Source organism: Caenorhabditis remanei, chromosome X, assembly GCF_010183535.1.
Source record: "Caenorhabditis remanei strain PX506 chromosome X, whole genome shotgun sequence".
In the NCBI taxonomy this organism is placed as follows: Eukaryota; Metazoa; Nematoda; class Chromadorea; order Rhabditida; family Rhabditidae; genus Caenorhabditis; species Caenorhabditis remanei.
Window position 1 is genome coordinate 1,010,393 of NC_071333.1, and position 20,013 is coordinate 1,030,405.

General features: G+C 34.7%; 2 protein-coding genes across 2 annotated transcripts; both read right to left on the bottom strand.

Annotated features, from left to right (window-relative positions):
* Nucleotides 1–5,130: 5,130 nt before the first annotated feature.
* GCK72_022264 (uncharacterized protein) lies at nt 5,131–6,619 on the bottom strand (the record flags this gene model as incomplete). The annotated part of the gene is made up of 6 exons (XM_003106800.2): nt 5,131–5,238; nt 5,284–5,389; nt 5,636–5,757; nt 6,155–6,256; nt 6,300–6,340; nt 6,391–6,619. 6 exons carry the CDS (start codon nt 6,617–6,619, stop codon nt 5,131–5,133), a joined length of 708 nt encoding a protein of 235 aa, XP_003106848.2.
* A 2,395-nt stretch (nt 6,620–9,014) lies between these two features.
* GCK72_022265 (uncharacterized protein) lies at nt 9,015–9,312 on the bottom strand (the record flags this gene model as incomplete). The annotated part of the gene is made up of 2 exons (XM_003106873.2): nt 9,015–9,123; nt 9,173–9,312. 2 exons carry the CDS (start codon nt 9,310–9,312, stop codon nt 9,015–9,017), a joined length of 249 nt encoding a protein of 82 aa, XP_003106921.2.
* Between the last annotated feature and the right edge of the window lie 10,701 nt (nt 9,313–20,013).

The window sequence follows — 20,013 nt, forward strand, 5'->3', positions numbered from 1 at the left end:
CGGATTTAAATCTAAGAGATTCAAATCTATCATGGGCTCATTAATCTTGTGCACGAAAAATAGAAAAGATCGCCTGACATCTTTTATTTCAACATTGGAAACATTGCATTGTTTTTAGTTCATTTTTTATGTTTAGAAAGTTTAAATTGGGAATTATTAGCTGTTCTTCTCAGAGTAAATTGGCAACAGTTTAGAGCTGTCTGGTCACCGAACAACATTTTTTCAGAGAATTCCCTATTTTAAAATTGAGAGGACGAACTATTCTGAAAGAACAAATTTTTGAGTTTTAAACTTTCAAAACCAGTTGTTTGTCTTTTTGGGCGTTACTTTTTTCTCTGTCTATTAGCGAAGTGAATGTTTTACGGGCTAGAAAAGGAGGAAGTTTGAAAAAGTTGAAGGAAGAGTTTTTTTGAGTGATGGATATGGATATTTACGTGACTGGGTAACTTTGCTTTTTTCCAATTTTTGACAAATAGACATAATTTTCAAACTTTTTCAAAATTGTTCTTTGCAATGTTTCGAACACTTATGACTCTCGTGCAGAAACTTTATTTTACTTTTGATAACTGGGAAAGAACACCATGTCAGAAAAAAGAAGGTCGTAGAAAGAAAAAAAAAACTGATGTGTATGAAAAAAGTGAAATTTAACGCTCATTAGGATGAGTTGAGTTGGAAATTGGATCCTTGAGAGAAGTGTCTCGGCTTTTTTTACACACGCCTTACATGGGAAAACAGAATGGACGTAGATTTAAGGAAGGAAGAAGGCGGAAGGACGATTGAGTGAAATCGAATTTCAGAACATTCTCGTTTAGAAAGAGAAACTTCCTTGAACGGATCAATTTGGAAAAAGTAGCAGACTTTGAATTTGAATTCAAAAATAAAAAAGTGATCTTAGCAGATTTAAAACCTAATTGTGCCCAAAAATTAGTTAGTACCTATTTATAAAGGTTCCAAAACTGTTGTTCCATGAAACTTTATTTCTCCTCTTCATTCATGATCGCAAAAAGTGACTAACAGAACGAATTCATAAATAATGAGCGTGAAAATAAATTCATAGATGTGGAGAGGAGAGGAAAAGCGAGTTGTCTGAGAAGAGGTTTTGAGGGATTGGGTAAATGGGTGTTCCAAACTTGATATAGATCTCTTTTCGAGTTTTTGGAATACCGGAGATCATAGAGTTGGATTCCGGAAGTTTTGATGATGATTGCCTATACGTGACACTGATTCATGATAAATCAATACATTATGTACGCTGTGATTGATTTTTCAGAACAAGCCACATTTTTGTTATAACGATGTGCCATTTTTTCAAAATCCGTGGAAAGAACGGTTACGTGTAAAAACATTGGAATAACATTCTAATTTGCTCAAAGTCCAGAGCTGTCAGAAACAAAAACGGATTTTTTGTTATGTCGAGACAGGGGGAAGATTTAAAGGTAGCCATTTTTTTGACCGCAAAGGACAATAAATAAGTAGTTTCTTTTTCAGAAATTCTTAATCTTTTTTATAAATGTTTCCGTAACACAGTACATACAAAAAAATAAATCACGCAGCGCCCTTCTGTCCGCTATGATCAAAAGCTTACAATGCTACACGTTGCGAGAAAACTTCCATGCCCTTGAACCTACTTAGTCAGTACATACGGTCACTGACCACTGCCCAAAAAGTCTAGTATGAAAATCGTCCAGACTAGAGAGAGAAAGAGAAGAAATTGAGAAAGAAGGTGGCAAAAAACCAACAAGAGAGCAATTAATGTAAAGTAGTGGTCCCCACATCCATTGGTCCCTCTTCTCTCTTAATGCATACCAACATACTTGACTCAATGGTGCGTAAACTTTTCAAAAGCTCCATTTAATGCGTTATCAAGCACAAAAAACCCTAGGCCTGAAGAAAAAAATGGGAAAACCTTTTTTCTGTTGTCTTCGGCGTAAAGTATGCATGAAAAGTTTAGTGTGCGGGGGCAAGTGAATGGTCTTTGATAGTTGGGGTCTAAAAATTCGGAAAAAGAATGTCGGAAAATGTTTCAGGTGATTCACATCATCGAATATAAAACATATGAGGTACTTTACTGAAATGGGGGTTGAAAAACGAGAGCCCCCCATCTTCAATTTTTTTCAGTCGATGTAATGTGCCAATGTTTTTTGTGGGAGAACATGAAAAAAACAAGGAACAAAACAAGTGATATGGGATGGGGGAAGGAAGGCTTCATGACCCATTAGACAAATGGCTTATCTTCCAGAGTGTCTGCCGTTTTGAACTTTTTGAAATTCTGTTTAGTGCTTTTTCAATCACTGTTATCTTTTTATTTTCTGAAAAATTGTTGATTGTCAAGACATGGTCCGCTGGGTTCAGATATTTCAGTTCAGGGCAAAACAAGTATTTTCAGGTCCTACACGTATTTTTCTAAAAAGATTCGGGTTATTTTGCTATCAGGCTTTATGTGATTTTCACTTTTAGGAAGTAGGTCCTCACAGTATTATTCGTATCATTATTATTTGAACTGAAATCGTTTTTTTTTGGCAGAAAAAAAAGCAGATCATGTAAAATTCTAGCCACGTTATTGGAACTGGCTGTTTTTTCAAAAAGTAGAATCACCCGCAGAAACCGTTTCAGTTTTGAAGTGTCTTACTTCGTTTTGAAAATTTTGAATGATTTACGGCAGTATGACGTGACACACTAACATCTACTTTTTTCATTGTTAAACTGACCTACTTACTGCTCATTTAATCTCAAAAAACCTTTTTTTCAACAAACTGACGTTTCAGATTGAAAAACGAGAAAAAATCAAAAAGTATTTTTTTGAGAAAGTGGGGGAAGGTTCTCTTCTCTAAAACTAAAACATCTGGACGCATCGGAAAGCGTTCACACTTACGCATAAATTGATTTGATATAATTCAAATCTAAGACACAATTCGAGAGTGCTTCTGTCTGAACGAAGTCAATTACTACAAAAAACAAAGAAAAGAAAAATTATAGTATGAAAAATACAAATCAAAAGTATAAAATGTTTGCACTGGCCATAAGGTGACTACAATTGGAAGTGTTTTCATAATCGAGAAGTCCTAGGGAAATCTTAGAATGTTCTAACGACAAAGAAGTCGTAGCGAGAAAATAGCGAGCGAATGAGTCGGTGCCCCCTCCAATCTATCTCTCACTCTTTTTGTTCCGAAGCCTGTTATTCATAACTAACTGAGCATAATACATGGAAGAAGTCAATTATGATACACAAAAAGTTCTTTCTTCTTGATCATTGTCGATTTTTGACTTCTTTGGCAGATGACACATTTTATCACGGTGACGTTTTTTAGAAAGTGTCATACTGTACTTTGTTTGGTTTTTTGGTTCTCAAGAAAATCTGAGCTTATGAAACTATTCAACTGTGAAAAAACAATGAGTCGACTAGTTATAGTTCGAATATGACATCAAAAAGTTTTATTGCTTTGAAATACTTACTAATAAATATTTCATAAGAAACAAAAATAATAATTCCCGCAAAGGCCATCAACTAAACAGTTTCTGAGAAACATTATGTAGCAAGTGAATAAGGAACAAGACTCTGGGAAAAGATTAGTGGATGATTAAAAAGTATTTTGTTGGTCTACTCTCCAGCGAAGAGCAATATGTTTTCATCCTCGGTTTATTTCCGTACTTGTTGTGTGGCAACTCTGACGTTTTCATAAATTTTAATGATTTAGAAAAATATTTTCCAGGGATAGTGAGAAGGACACTGTACTCTTGATGTTTGAGAGAACTGGCACTAGTCGGTATTAAATATTTTATTTTTCGCTTTTTAAGAAGGAGTCACTAAGAATATTATATTTTCTGAATTCGAAAACAAGAATTTTTGAAAATAATCAACAAAACTTTGCAAACACACCTACTCCAAAACTCCTTCAAATTCATCCTGATCTGAATCATAATTGCCATTGTCGAGTGAGGGAGAGACAATTACCCAAATCTTATTGAGTACTAGAAAATTGAATACTAGAAAAATTTTGCAACGGGAAAACTCTTTTTCCAGCCTAATGAACCTTGAGAGATTCTAACAAAACCCAAATGGATTGTCTAAAGGTTGACGTGATTTTTCTTTGTTTCCAAAAAATATATTGTTCTGCATGGTTGATTTGATTTTTTCATCTACATAAAGAAACTTTCCTTAGAGTAAGAAATGGATGTATGGAGGAAAATAGAGGGAAGAAAGAAAATGGAGAACTCACGTCAGGTACAGTTGAGGTCGGTTAAGAGATTGAGTTTTATGGCTAGTAATAACTCTAGGGATTTTAAACGCAATAGGTCAAATTTGAAAAAGTAATGGAAAGAGAAAAAACATAAAGTATGATTTGTCCCACTTTCTGACTTTAAAATCTACTGCTTCATATTTCAAGATTAAATATTCAAGGTCTAGTGAGAAAAACACCATTAACATAAGTCAAGTTCACCAATTATTGTGTTATTAAATGTTACCTTATATCAAAAAAGAAATTCAATTACCATTGTTGATATCTGAGTTGTTTTCCTAAAATCAAATCAAGTCTGGACCTATGTCAGATCATAACTCTAAGCCACTCAAAAGAAGACCAGTAAAAGCGGAAAGATATTTGAGAAAGGAAAAACTGACTCATTTTAGTGAGAAATGAAATGAAAGAACACGCTAGTTTTATGCCAACTGCAAACAAAGCCGTCATATTCAGAGAGTTGCCGGACATAACTTTTTCATGCACTCAACTGGATTAAGTTACTTTCTCTTCCTTACTGGTCTTTCTGGACACAGAACAAAAACGAAAAAAGAGCAAGAACGAATAAATGAAAAACTTTCAAATAATGATTTCACATCGCTGCTTGACTCAGTTTTTTTTTCCTTCAGACCATGAAAAACTAAAGGTTTGCCTAAAAGGAGGAACAAAAGTCTGGGAACCAGAACGTTTTGATAGATATGTTTTTACCCTGCAAACTACTCCCAAGGGTCGGATTACAATGGTATAGGCCCGCTAATTTAAGCGGGAAGGCTTTTATTCCGCGTTCCTGAATTATGGAAAAGCATGACAAATTTTTATTACATGTTTTTTCAAAAATCTCGTTTTTATTTTTATTGCAGGTGATTTATTTAAGACAGACATCACATAAAAAAGTTCATTCTCGACGGAAGTAAGAAAATAACGGGATTCTGGGTATCCAGCAGTAGCCATTCACCTGTGGCTGCTCTTCAGTCCGACTCGTCAAGATTGTGGAAGCATATACCTAAAATTTATAACTTCGTAATAAAAAAAATGAAGTAAAACTTACAGGTTGATCAATCAGAACATCTTCTTCATCTGTTGAAAATCGTTTCTCAAATACTGCTTCCAGAATGTCTTGTAAAATTATCTCCACATTTACACCAGATTTAGAACTGTAATAAATATAGTCATAAATTAAAGTTCATAATTTGATGTGTGGACTTTGACCTGATTAAAAGATAACCAATTATCTTATCAGTGGTCAGTTCTGCTCAAAACCAACATTAGAACTTTTGGAAGACAAACTTAGTGTGCAAACTAAATTTATGATCACTGTAGGATTTTGAAACAAACAACTATTGACCTAATAACTATTTCTTCATTTTTTCAAACTTTCATCCTTCTGAAAATCCACCCACCTTGTCTCAAAACACGAAAACCCTTGGCTTTCTGCAAATGTGTCGACATCATGCCAGTCAACTGTCATTTCTTTTACATCTGCTTTCGAGCCGACAATGGTTATGCTTGCATGCGGGGGTATCTGAAAATATATGAATAAGAACATTTGTCAGCTTTTGGAAACTTGGGAAACATATGTATGAATCATATGCTTTGATATTTCCAGGATAGGACAGGTGTTCGATAGAAGACTTCCTTAAAAATCTTGAATGGGATCTCAAAATCTTAAATGGGAATGAAAAATTCACCATGACAAGGTATTTATGCTCGTTACACGATTCTGTACACATTTTACAAGGCGTTGTATTCTAATTGCCAGCCGTAATTATAAACGGTCCACATGGCTTTTGTTCTAACTGCCAGCTACTGGTCAATAACGGCTGCCTACAGATGTTTGAGAGACTGTCTATTGACAGATGGGAAATGATGTCATGCAAGACACACTAGCCGTTTTTATTTATGTTCCCCACAAAAATCACCTTTCTCTGAACACTCAACAGGTTTTCTTTGATCAAGTTGAAGGATTGAGAATCATCTGTTGCATAAAACATGATCATAGCGTCGACATCTCGCATTTCTTGCTGGAAAGAGGGTTGGAAACTGGACGAAAACTATCACACTTACCTGTTTCATGCCGTGGGTGTCATTGGAGAACTGTTCCAAGTCTGAAAACAAATAAATTACTTATGTTTCCTTTTTAGTATAGTAAATTTACCTCTCTCCACAAGTTCCACTGTTAAGGTTTGTCCAAAGATTGTTTTAGACACGACGCGGTACAATTTTTCCTTCGATTTCTCTTCATTGAATCGTCCAAATTCTAGTCTTTCAATGAACGCAGATTTTCCAACCTCTTTTGCACCAACAATGATAACTTTACATCTTCGTGCAGGCTCCTGGATTTTATTTTCTTCATAAGGAATATTTGGAAGGGTAATGAAATACATAGTTAGATGGAAGAAACTAGGTAGAGTGAGCAGAGCTAACAACGTTTTTCCAAATGTTGACTTTTAGATTTTGAAGTATCATGTTTATGTGTTAGGAAAGGCGTGTGTGTTAGTTTTTGTTAGTTCACCAACAAACACAACGAAAAACAAGATAAGAACGTAAGTGAAATAACATCATTAAAATCACATCTCACATGGAATGTATTTTGACTGCCCCCCCTAAAATACTGATTTTTTTTGCTCATTCGATGAGTTTTCCCAAGACAAAATAACCCGTAAAGGGTTTTCCTGTGACGTGACCTCGTTTTTGAAAAATTGAGATTTTTCGAAAATGCAATTTTTTCGAAAATTTTTTTTCATTAATTTTTTTCATTGTTTTACCGGATTGTTGAGAAAACGGGCTTAGCACATAGTTGTAGCAAATTTTATGTAGTTTTTGACAAAAATATGAAACATATGAAAAAACAATTTTTTGGTCCTGAATTAGGTGAAAATTTGACACCCTCCAAAAAAAAATTTTTTTTTTGAGAATACCGGGGGTTTTGAATGTTTGGTGAAAAAGTACAACTTATCTGGATTATTTTGGTATATAGCAGTATAGCGACTCCCGATCGAAAAATAAGGAAAAAATTGCTCTGAAAATTTTCATTTTTCGAAAAAAGTGACATGTCGGAAATGAGTTCAAATTTCTGACATTGACTAAGTTCTTAGTAAAATTTGATAAGAACAATAATTTTCAGATTATTTTCCACCATTTTCGAAAAAAAATGGACATCCCTGTTAACTTCTCTTGTCATAACACTCGTTCAAATATTGCAAGTTTTCTTATGTGGAGAAACTTCGACTGCTCATAACTCCTCTGAAACTGAAGGAAACAATTTCAAAAACACAGAGCAATTTAAAAATAATTATTGATTTTCAAAAATCATATTTGGAATGTTTTTAGAAAAAATAATTTTTTTCGATTTTTGATAAGGGGGGACCACATGAAATTTTTTTCAAAAACTTGAAAAAAATTTTTTTTGAAAACAACTCAAAACTAGTTATCCAGCTACAAAAAAAGCTAAAAACTATCAATTCTGTTTATTTTCGAAAAAAAATTTCATGTGGTCCCCCCTTATCAAAAATCGAAAAAAATTATTTTTTCTAAAAACATTCCAAATATGATTTTTGAAAATCAATAATTATTTTTAAATTGCTCTGTGTTTTTGAAATTGTTTCCTTCAGTTTCAGAGGAGTTATGAGCAGTCGAAGTTTCTCCACATGAGAAAACTTGCAATATTTGAACGAGTGTTATGACAAGAGAAGTTAACAGGGATGTCCATTTTTTTTCGAAAATGGTGGAAAATAATCTGAAAATTATTGTTCTTATCAAATTTTACTAAGAACTTAGTCAATGTCAGAAATTTGAACTCATTTCCGACATGTCACTTTTTTCGAAAAATGAAAATTTTCAGAGCAATTTTTTCCTTAATTTTCGATCGGGAGTCGCTATACTGCTATATACCAAAATAATCCAGATAAGTTGTACTTTTTCACCAAACATTCAAAACCCCCGGTATTCTCAAAAAAAAAATTTTTTTTTGGAGGGTGTCACATTTTCACCTAATTCAGGACCAAAAATTGTTTTTTCATATGTTTCATATTTTTGTCAAAAACTACATAAAATTTGCTACAACTATGTGCTAAGCCCGTTTTCTCAACAATCCGGTAAAACAATGAAAAAAATTAATGAAAAAAATTTTTCGAAAAAATTGCATTTTCGAAAAATCTCAATTTTTCAAAAACGAGGTCACGTCACAGGAAAACCCTTTACGGGTTATTTTGTCTTGGGAAAACTCATCGAATGAGCAAAAAAAATCAGTATTTTAGGGGGGGCAGTCAAAATACATTCCATGTCAGACACCACGCGCTGTTCGCAAAAAGATTGTTATGCCAAAAAGGACACTCACCGGAATGTAATTTGAAGGTAATTCGGTCAATATATGTGATTCCGTATTTTGAGTCATTGATTTTTCTTTATGATTCTAGAAGGTGAAGGGTATTAAACACACACTGCTCTCCTGGACGAATGATAGCAATCAATTTCTTATCTAGTGGCGCCACTTGTGACTGTCATATGTTCCACATTGGTGCACAATATATTTCACAACTGCTTCATTTTTGACAGGTGTCAATTTCAGAGGTACAAAGGTTTTTAGGTTTTTGATAGGGTTGGTACAATGCAGTAAAGAAAAAAAACTTGAAAAGAAAATTGAAACAAATGAAATGTTGATTCTGAATGAGAGTGAAGCACTGTGAGTTTTCTGAACAACTCTTTTTTTTTCTGAACAACTACCTTTTTATATATTTCTGAAATGATACCAACTGAAAATGAGTATAATAATTTGTCTATTTATTGAATCCAGGAAGAATAAATAACTGATAATATTAGAGCAGTCAAGATTCCGAGTCCATTTGCAGAGTTACAGTAATCACGATCATTGCAGAAGCAGTAGTACCACCTATAACCATGAACACTATTATTGGTATTTATTCATATCCTATTCTCACCGTTTGACAGGAGCCGATCCGTCTTGATACGGGAAACAAGTTTTTCCTTGGATGTAACTCAAGTTGGTGGGGTTGACCTGGATTTGTGTTTGGTAGAAGCAGTCGGACTTGAAGGTCACATAATTGACTCCGGGAGCCATTGGGTCTATGATTTTCACGCAGTACTAAAAAATAATGCAGGAGTGTTTTTATACATTTTCAAATTTTGCTAACTGATGTGAGCTAAGAACAAATTTTCACTGCCAGTAATGTGTTCCATTTTTTTCATAAAAACAGACTTGTTACCCGGCATATGCTATCCCACACATCTTGAATAATACAACCAGAGATGTGCGGAACTAAAAGTTTTGGAAATTTCGGAAATTGAAACTTTTCCGATTTATATTTACGAAAATATCGGAACTCGGAAATTTTCCGACGGAGAAGAGTTTCGAGAAAAGTCGGCAATATCGGCAATTTCGGAATTTCTGATTTCCGTTCCGCGCATCCCTGAATACAACCTGACGTGGTAACACTAAAATACACCAAACATTCGTAGTAGCCTATTCTGAAGAGGTACTTGAATAAATCTGAGAACCACATTCACATGCTCAAAAAGGCTCTTTGGTCTCTGTCCACTAGGGAATAAATTTCTGGTAAGCAACAACTTTTCATATCTTTGATAATGATTCCATCACAAACCTGAGTAGTCTGACATTGATTGTTCCGGTTATCGCAGGTGGCGGCAGTTGAATATCTGAAATAGCTTGATATTTTGTTTTCTGTTGCTCATCTTACCTCAACGGATAGTCCCCGTGCCATCCATTACATTGATAGCAGTTGAGAGCAGTTGTCTCTGAAAAATATGAATACAAAAATAGAGTGTGCACATTAGATGTAAATTAACTTTGTCATGATGTTTTAAACAAGTTGTTTGCCCGATTTTTGTCAAACTAAGCCACTTTGACAACTTTTTGATTGAAAGGTTGTCGCGAAAGAAGCTTTGTTTTTTTTAGTTTGTCATTCTTTTTTACACTAGGAGGAGTCTATGAGACTCAGGAAATGAATGTGAAAAAAAAGTAAAAGGAAAAGTATTTTTGAAATCGTGCTAAAAAGTGCTTCAATGAAATAAAACCGTTAAAAAAATACCTGTAGCGCAAAGAACAAGTAGAATCCAAAATTCAAGAAACATCGTTTATCATCGAATAGGCCCGAGAAACAGCAGGTAGGTTTTAGCGAAGACAGAAAGGGCAAAAATAATGAGAATGAGCCAGAAAAGCCGCTTTTCCTTCACCAGTAGACTGCGTTGTGTCTTTTCTGAGAACAATAGAATTCGGAAATATGAAACGTATTGTTGGAAGAAAAGAGAGGCCGAGCCTCTACCTCATCCTTTTTCTTCGTGTTGCTCTGGGTGATGGTCCTCAAACCGTCGTCCTTAGCAATATGAATAGAAAAGAGAACAACGTTTTAAAAATTGCTCAGCGTTGTTGCCAAGGATCGGGAGAAAAACATTCGAGAATAGTCGTACATAGGCAGCAAAGTTCAGCGTCGGAGGTTTGGGAAACATTGGGATCACGAGGAAGAAATAGTGTCTGTTAAGGAATATGGATATGTTGTGAATGAATTATTAGTTTTACGCTGAAAATCTATTTGAGAATAAAAAATAATGTTTCTGAAAAAAATGCTTTAAAATAAATGAAATATTTGAAAAATTATTTTTCAAAAATATATGAAAACCAAAGGAGACCAGTCTGATGTTACTTTTTTTCCAATTGTTGTATTGCCTAATTTGAGAGATGAAGAGCATCACCCCCAAAATTTTTGAAAAGAAAGGAGATTTCTTTCTGGATTTTTACGAACGCTCATGTTTTCTTGTGTTCCCGACATAAAACTTCCGGGTAAAATGAATACACCCAAAGTGATCTCAGGGACCACATGAACAGTAACAAGCCACACACGAAAACAAACCATGACGCCATACATAATGACTAACTAGAATATCATTCAAACACTGAAGACATAAGCCTCAATGATCAAGAATCCCATATTTCGAAGTTGTGCTTATGAACCCATCGACATGGTAATGAGAAGTCTTCAGATGATGTTAATCTTTGATGAAATAATAGATATTTTTTGAAATAGAAAGTTTATTGGAAATTTCATAACTAGGGAATGGTCTAAACTGACCGTGGAGTTCAGCAACGAGACTTAACAGAATCACAAAACAGAGTCATATTTGGGTTGAAAATTTAGTAAATCACATGCATTAAATTTGGATTTTCAGACCAGAATATCTTGGTTCTGGAGGCCATTCAGCAATTTTTGAAAACTGATTTCCCATCTGAATTCGAATGTCTTTCGATTGTACTAGATCTGGTTGCTGAACTCCTCTAGACCATTTCCCAGTGAGGGTCTCAAAGTGTGCTAATAGTCAATAGGTACCTGTCATAGGTTTTTTGGTTTTAATGTGTCCAGTACTATAAAAAAAAGCAAAGTGCTTTAATACTGATTATATTGGTCCCAATTATTGTTAAGAAGTTTTTACTCAACAACTTGCATTGCTGAGAGAACCTCATATAGATTTTTTAGGTTGGAGCTTCGTCTCAAATATTTCACTGAACTTCAGATTTCAATTCCACCAATATACTTGAACAAACATGTTCCGCATCAGTTACCAATGTTCTGCTACTTTTGTCCAAGAAGAGCTCTGCACAAGAAACCATGCGTGACAAAAATTCAATTCTAGTTCACATTAGCACATTATCAAAATTTCACACTTCTTCACCCCTCGCTCATATTTCTAAGAAACAAAAGGTGTCACTCATCACTTCCTTCTCATTTTCTTTGAGACATTAACGGACATCTTATTTATGGCTTATCTACTATGACATTCAACCCAATTTTTCTTTTCATTATGAGACGTTTTAACGCATTTCTGTGAAAAACCACGTACTTTTCATAATTGACTTCGTTTGCAAATGAAGCTCTAAGTGGCTGATAACGAGTAGATCTTCTCCTTTCTTCTACTTACAGATGCGCGTGTTTAGAGGGTAACAAGATATCGGTCATTTCTTATTGAATGTCTTGCCAGATATAAATTCGTCTCTCAACCGCTCAACAATCTCCTTATTTTTCGATTATTGTTTTGGTGAGCAGACATTTTTAGTTTCTGTTACCTTTTATATGTGTGCCTGAACTTCAGGAACAGTATGGGTAACAGATAAAACATTTTTCTATAATCCATCTTCGCTTTCCCCTCAAAAGAACCGGATGTCATTAATCAATAACTAGTACAGAAAAGCTATTTGAACTTTTACCGCCCATAGTTCCAGTTTTGAGTGATATTACAAAAACAAGTACACAAAACTATGAAACCACTCTGATATGCCTTTGTTTTTTAATCCTGTTGTTTTTTAAAACAGTAGATTAGAGGAAAAGCTAAGAGCACATGCCTCGCAAAAAAAAACGAAAACTATGATGAAAAAAAGTATTTTTTGCCTCACTGCGGGCAGTTGTCCTTGGCAGGATTACTGCCAACCTGAGAGAGTACTTGGGGAGAAGAGAAGAATAGAACATAATTAATGTCCTGTCACAGTACAAACCCCCGAACCTGAGATAACTGCTTGAGAAACAAACATTCGGGTTTCAGAACATTCTCCGGAGTGTTTGGTCTTTTCAATTTTTTTTTCTAATTTCCCATATTTTTTCAAAATTGGCGTTCAGTCATGCTAAAATGAAACTACAACTTCTAACGACACCACTGAGAGCAGTCCTGTTCCAAACTTGTTATTTTTCTTTCTCAGTAGCGTATGAACATTTTCATAGTCAAATGTCTAAATATAGATGTATGGCTTCATTTCAGCTGCGCCTCCCGACTCGAAAAATGTGAGAGTCTGAATCCTATGTGAGCAAAACTTGTCCACGACGACAGAAAAAAGCATTTTGCGTCTTCTTCCCCTTCTCTCAAAAAATATACTAAAAGAGTCAACAACATAGTAATGCATTATGCATGGTTTCTTTCCAGAATTCAAGCAAAGTCCATGTATCATACACGTTATTTTCATCTGGACAATAGAAACAGGGGTCCGGATGTAGGAATGTATCGCTGTCCCCTCTTTCCCAATATGGAATCATCAACATTCTCTAGAGATCATTATATTAGTACATGTTCGCTGAAAAACTTTTGAAGAATGGGACCCGTTTGCTATGAGCAAAAATCAGTCCTCTTTTCTTTACTTTGTTCCATTTTTTTGTTTCTTTGTTAGACTGGACTTCCAATTAAGTTTTTCTTTTTTCTCAACAAGAAAAGAACAAGAAAAGTTGTTTGCGAGAACGTCAAAACTGGTTTGACCCAATCAGAGGTTTGTTAAGATGTTGAGCTTGAATTTTTTTCAAAAAAGAGGAGCTTTTTTCTGAAACTTTTTTCTGTTTAGAATTCTAGAATTTTCCCTATTTTTCGTTTCAGTTTTGAATTTCATATTGTACCATTTCTGTGGTTGCTGTGTCCGAAAGTATCAAGACTACACCGACAACATTTGTATCAGTTACACTGACTACCCTCATTGACATATTCACTGACCAATTTTTATAAATACATAAGGCCCGACTGATCAAAACGTTAACCGATACAAAACCTTTTCCTTTTCATTTATCTGAGTGTTTTGCAGATAATTCCCCTGGATTTACACTTTAGGATGTGATAGTGAGAATTCCGCTCGTTAATCCGTCTAGTCGACCACCATCATATCTTCATTTCTTAGGTTTTTAGTTTTTATTTCTTGTTTTGAAATTTCATACCATTCATTTTTTTCCCAGAGTTGTGAAGGCTGATCCTCTCAAGCAAGAAAAACCAACTTGTTTTTCTGTTCTCATTTGGCAGAAAAATGTGCCACGCAGTTTTTTTTTCTCTGGCTAATCTTAAATTTGGCTTTTTCAGCAGCAGAGCGGAAAAAAGTCAAAAATCTGAAAATGACAATGCATATTTTAGTTTCAGCTGTGACAGTGAAGTTTTTGATATTAGTTCAAAACATTGGTTCCGCTTTGCTATATATTGTTTTTCTTCTGTTTTTTTTCTTGTTCTGTGTTCTCAATACAAACCAAAAAAGTCAAAAGCTGAGCTTAAAATTTTTTCTTCTTTTTTTCTACCTCTCAACTTCTCAAGAGCGTCTCTTCTCTTCACTCCTACTCATTTTCTTCAACTTTTCCAAACTTGTTCGTGTGTGTGTGTGTGATCAGTTTGTAAATGTATGGGTGTGTTATTCGTGTTCTTTTTATTCCGTCACAAAAAAAGGAATATCGGAAGGAAAAAAACGGGAGAAAAAACTCGAAGGAAAAGGAAATAGAAATTGCAAGTTTCCATGTGTCACACATATTGCTTCTTTACATCGAAAATGTATCGCCGCTGCGCAATTGAATTATCCCTGCCGAAACGCCGCCCGCAGAGAGTGCATCAGGCTCCCTGTCGAAAAGGAAGAGCACATGAACCTTCAATTTGTTTCGTCAAACTTGGGAACAATTCAATTTCCCCCTTTTTTGATGCTATTGTGTTGCTGACAAGTTTGATTACACTCGTCTTGAGCTGGGTTTCTTCTAGTGGAATTAATGACCGCTAGTCCTGTTGGGATACTTCGTTTGTGCGTAACTTCTCACTTATTTCTTGAGAGTAACTTGAGAAACATATATGGCGCGATTCCAGATTTATATGTAGCTGAATGTAGTTACAGTAATATTGACATTTCATTGTTCCCACAAGTACTATACTGAAAGGGAACCGATTTTCTCTTCCTGATTGAAAAAAACAACTATGAGAATTTTGAATTCCCCACGTCATTTTTCATTTTCCGAATTCCAAAATAGCATAATTTTCGCCCAACTCTTCTAGAAAATTTTAATTTAATTTCCGGTGATTTTTTGATACAGACAATCTGTAACGTTAACTTTTTTGTCGGCCGGAAATTGAAAAATACTTCTATTTCGAGAATGACTACAGCAGAATGGTAGTGTCGATATGGCTTGGTATCAGTTCTCTGGTTTATTTTTCTCAAAATCCGAAGTTATTTCAATTTTCCAAAAAGGAACTTCACCAGAAAAAAAGAACTTATAATTCGATTCCCGTCCGCTCGCAGGCTGCCAGGAAAAAACAGTTTTTCCCGATAACTTTCAACCAAGATGATCCAATTTCCTGTTTTTTTACTCTCGGTTTTTCGCACATTTCTCATTCGTTTTTTGCTTTTATGTACACCTCCTGACACCGTCTTGGAGCCTTCTTTTGCATGACACTTCTTGTTTTCGGAAGTCTCATGAAGTTTTCATAAATTCACAGGTTCCTTGATTTCTGCAAGAAAAATCCAGTTGCAGAAAACTAGAATGTTTGAAACACAAAAGTGTTTAGTTTCCTCAATGCAACAAAAAAAGAAATTTTCTAAACATAAACTATTGGATATGATGTGTACAAGAATAGACACACGTTTTTTCTCTTTTTTCTATTTTTTCGCTTTTAGAATCTTAATGAACACGGACCTTTGTTCTTTTCCGTTGAATGAAGAATACGTGTTTTACCGAGAAACAACAGATGTGCGTCTTCCAGTTTTATTTATTGGTTAATTCATGTAACCAAGGGTTAACAATTCCGTTCTGAGGAATTTCATAGAGTGACATCATTGTAATTTCAAACAGGTCACTGTAATTGTGAAAATGGTCATTGTAATTGTGAAAATGGTCATTGTAATTGTGAAAATGATCACGGTAACTTTTAAAATTGTCACTGTAGTTGTGAAAACTGTCACTGTAACTTTTAAAGTTGTCACTGTAATTGTGAAAATTGTCACTGTAACTTTTAAAATTGTCACTCTAGTTGTGAAAATTGTCATTGTAACTTTTAAAATTGTCACTGTAACTTTTAAAGTTGTCACTGTAACTTTTAAAATTGTCACTGTACCTTTTAAACTTGTCACTGAAGTTGTGAAAATTGTCACTGTAACTCTTAAAATTGTCACTGTAGTTGTGAAAATTGTCACTGTAACTTTTGAAATTGTCACTGTAATTTTTAATACGACACTGAGAATAGTCACTGTTTTTTGAAAACTTAAAAAAACAACTGTTATGAATTCAGTGTATCTCCAAATTTGATTCCTATTGTTTTGCAATGAATCGCATCATAATTCAGACCCTATTTTCAGAGTTCCGTAATTCTCATAAATATTTTCAAAATTGCGATAATTATTTCTATAATATTTCTCACACCTCCATATTGAAAATCACAACCACCAACAAAAAATGAAAAAACACAGCTGAAAATGCAAAAATTGTGACAGAAGTCATGAAAATAGCGAGAAAAAATGAATGAATTTTCAAGCAGTTGTTGTTTTTATTTCAGATTTATTTTTATAATTCTATCAATTTCTCTTTTTCCCCCCAAATTTTTGCCTCCATTCTCGTAAGAGCCTTTCTCTTTGTCTATTATTTTCAGATCTCGGTAAAAAGCTTGTCCAAAAAGGGGGGATGAGGAGAAAATGGGGAGGGGTGGAGAAGCAAAATGTCCGTGTCTATGGAACTATTTGTTTTCATTCGAAAAAGCAACTGCCTCAAGATTTCCGCTCCTTCCAGGCCTGTCTGTCTCTCTGTATATTCATGTTTTCTCTTTATTCGTTTGAGTGTTTTTCTAACGTTTACCACTTCATCCAGAGAAAGGAAGAAATTACCGACACTTTGCAGAGATCGTTTGTATCTTTCCTTTTTGTTCCTTTCTTCGAGTTGTTTTTTCACACGTGGGCGTTTTCTCAGAACAAACCGTGCCTTGTTTTTTAATTCTAAAGCGTTGCAGCTAATATTAGAAGTCTAGGAATATATTATCATCATTAGATCTTTCTAATATCTTTATCTGGAACGGCTAAACGTAATATCCAGATTGATCCGGATAATATTTAGTCTAACAATCTTTTGTGACTCTTTTGCTTTGTCTGGTATTCTGGGGCTTCCAAGAGCAAAACAGCTCGTTACTTATTCTTAATGGGTTTTATGTTTTTTAACCACTCCATTTTCGACTGGAACTTGCTGGAAACGTACTACTAAAATTATGAATGTATTTTTTTGTGAATCCGTCTACTTGACGTGTGTCTGTGAGAACTCACAGCAAGTTTTTTGCCACTTTTTGATTTTTTTTCTGAATTGGTCAAACATAAACACAATTTTATACAGTTGAGGTGACTTGAAAAGTGCGGCGTGAGTATTGCAGTAGCTTAGTCGTCACTAAAACAAAACTTGGCTATAACGAAGTATTACATAACGGTCTGCCATTTAGAATTACCACAATACGGCTCTCGCGGAATATATGTCATGACGGTTTCAAACTCATTTTTTAATTTTTTTTTGTGTTATGAAAATTGAAAATACTGTGCACAGATTAACAATCTTAGCTGTGGCCGGTCATAATACAATATTTGGAAAAACCTGGAAAACGTTAGAAGATTCTTTCCCCCCTCTTTCTTACCATATTTTTTCAAAAATCGGTTGTCAGAAACGACTTTCCAGGAATATAAAAGAAGGGGTGGAATGAAATGACTTTGCAGAAATATCCGGGAGTTCCATTTCAATGAGGATGTCTCAATTGTAAAGCCATGTCGTTTTTTCTTGCTTTTTCATCTTTTCTTTCTCCAAATTTCAATTTTAAGCCTTATACCATGATATAGTTCCCCATGGTTTAAACCTTGATTTGTCGAACATTGGAATGCTTGTTTTTTGGTAAACGGAACCGTTGAATACGAAAAATTACATGTTTTCACATAAGAAGTGGCCGGTCTTTTGGTTTTTCTTGAAATTTAAATGTGATTTCTGTTGTTGAAATGAATAGTGAAAATTACTTTGTTTTTTCGTTTCGAGTTATTTACGGTAGTAAGATTTTAAATAAAAACGAATTCAACCATTAGTTTTCAAAAATTTAAAAACGGAGAACAGTTAGTAACAGTCCCCAGAATTGGCATGTTTCCATTCAGCCCTCAACCTTGAATCTGATTTTTTCTCAGCGACTATTGTCTGTTTCGCGAAAAAAAAACACCCATCTAAAATTCTCCGTTTATATTTTTAGCTTTCCAGTACGAATAGTTCACATCATCTTCTCTTTTTTTCTGACCACTAGTAGTGCATTTTGTTATTTTCGCTTTGAATTTTTCAGACAAAACACGCGTGAATAATCTGACTATCTAAAAAAACGTCGTAATCTACTTACGCTACTTACGCTGTCTCGGTAATGCATTTTTTTAAACTTTTTTCTTAAGTTTAGTCACCTGCAGTCATGCTCACTTATGATTCTTTTCAATATGGTAAAATATCAGAACACCCGCAAGAACTAACTCTCTATTCCTTTTTCCAGCATATAATACATAAATCTGATTTGTTATGTATGAATCTGTGTTTTTGTAGTTTTCATTAACGCATTCATTTTGGCTTTGTGGCTTGTCCCCCTACACATCTTCTCTTTTTGTTGTGAGGTCTATTCAAGATGCCCAGTTCGGAAAAAGTCTTACAAAGTTGATGTACAGCATCAGATTCAAAAATATTGAAGTGCTGTTAAACATGGAAACTAGAAAAACCGAATTTTACGTTCTCTGGTCCGAATGGTCCGCCGTTCCAAGAAACCCAATATTTTGACCACCTCATCTTTTTTTATTTTTCGTCCTTTCTATTTATATTCGTCCTGTTCAATGACATTATCTATGAATGCACTGAGATCTTCATGCCCTACTCCTACGTGTTTTTCATTCTCCTTTTCTCGTTGATTCGTCGCTGGTTTTTCAATAATGCCACACCAGACCCACTCCTCCTTTCGACCAAAAAAGGAAATATGGGCTTCTTTAGCCGCCGTCCGTCGTTCCCATTTTTCTGTGTATGTGGTTGTGTCTATCCGTTCGAAAAACATGCTGCGTTCTTTTCAGGGGTGATTACTTACACTTTGTGTTGATTGAATAGAATATGGTGTAGTTGTTACTAATTGTGGAAACATATACATCAGTAACTAGAACATTCTGAATATATGTCTGATGTGTCTGTGTCCTACTGTAGGTGTCTACGTTTACACACATCATTCAGTTCTGGTCAGATTGATATAACCCATCTTCCGCTCAGCAAAAAATACTGTGACCGATCGCCTAGAGTTCCCAATCAGATTTTTTTCATGTGTGAGTTATTACATTTCTCTTGGCAAACCCTCTCGAGACTTCTTTAGTTTGAAAAAATGCTGACAAACTCCTAGAAAGTTTAGGTTTCAGCAATTTGTCAAGCAAGAAAAAAAATCTGGGAGAAAAGTGAGACTATGCGGAAAAATGCTTGTGACAAGATGGAAGATTTGGATGATACAAAGATTTTGCAGAAAGTTAACGTGTTTTGAATAACCTTTAACATTTTTTGCCGATTCAAAAGTGTAACTTAATTGCGTAAAACATGTTTATCTTGATATTTACAGTACTAGATAGATTTGATTTCAAAACCTTCACAAAACTCTTCTGTTGCACTCAAGTCAGAGTAAATGTTTTCAATGTAACATTTTGCTTTAAAAATCGCACTGAAAAGCTCTCTCACACAAAAGTTGAAAAATAGAAGCACGCACTCCAATGGCTTCTATGAATGCCGTTTTTTTCATTAAAATTAATGGTCTACTGAAGGGAATCAAAATAAAGAAAAGAGGGTGGACACACCATCGGCGACTTTCAGAGAAACCAAAACAAAAGCGAACAACTTTCCAATTCCTGGTTCTAATATACTTTGCATTCATGGAAACATCACGAATTTCAGAAATTCTTTCCAGATGTTATTCTGTTTTTGTTTCATTCTTCATTTTCCGCTCATCCTCTTCCAGCATTGAAACCAGG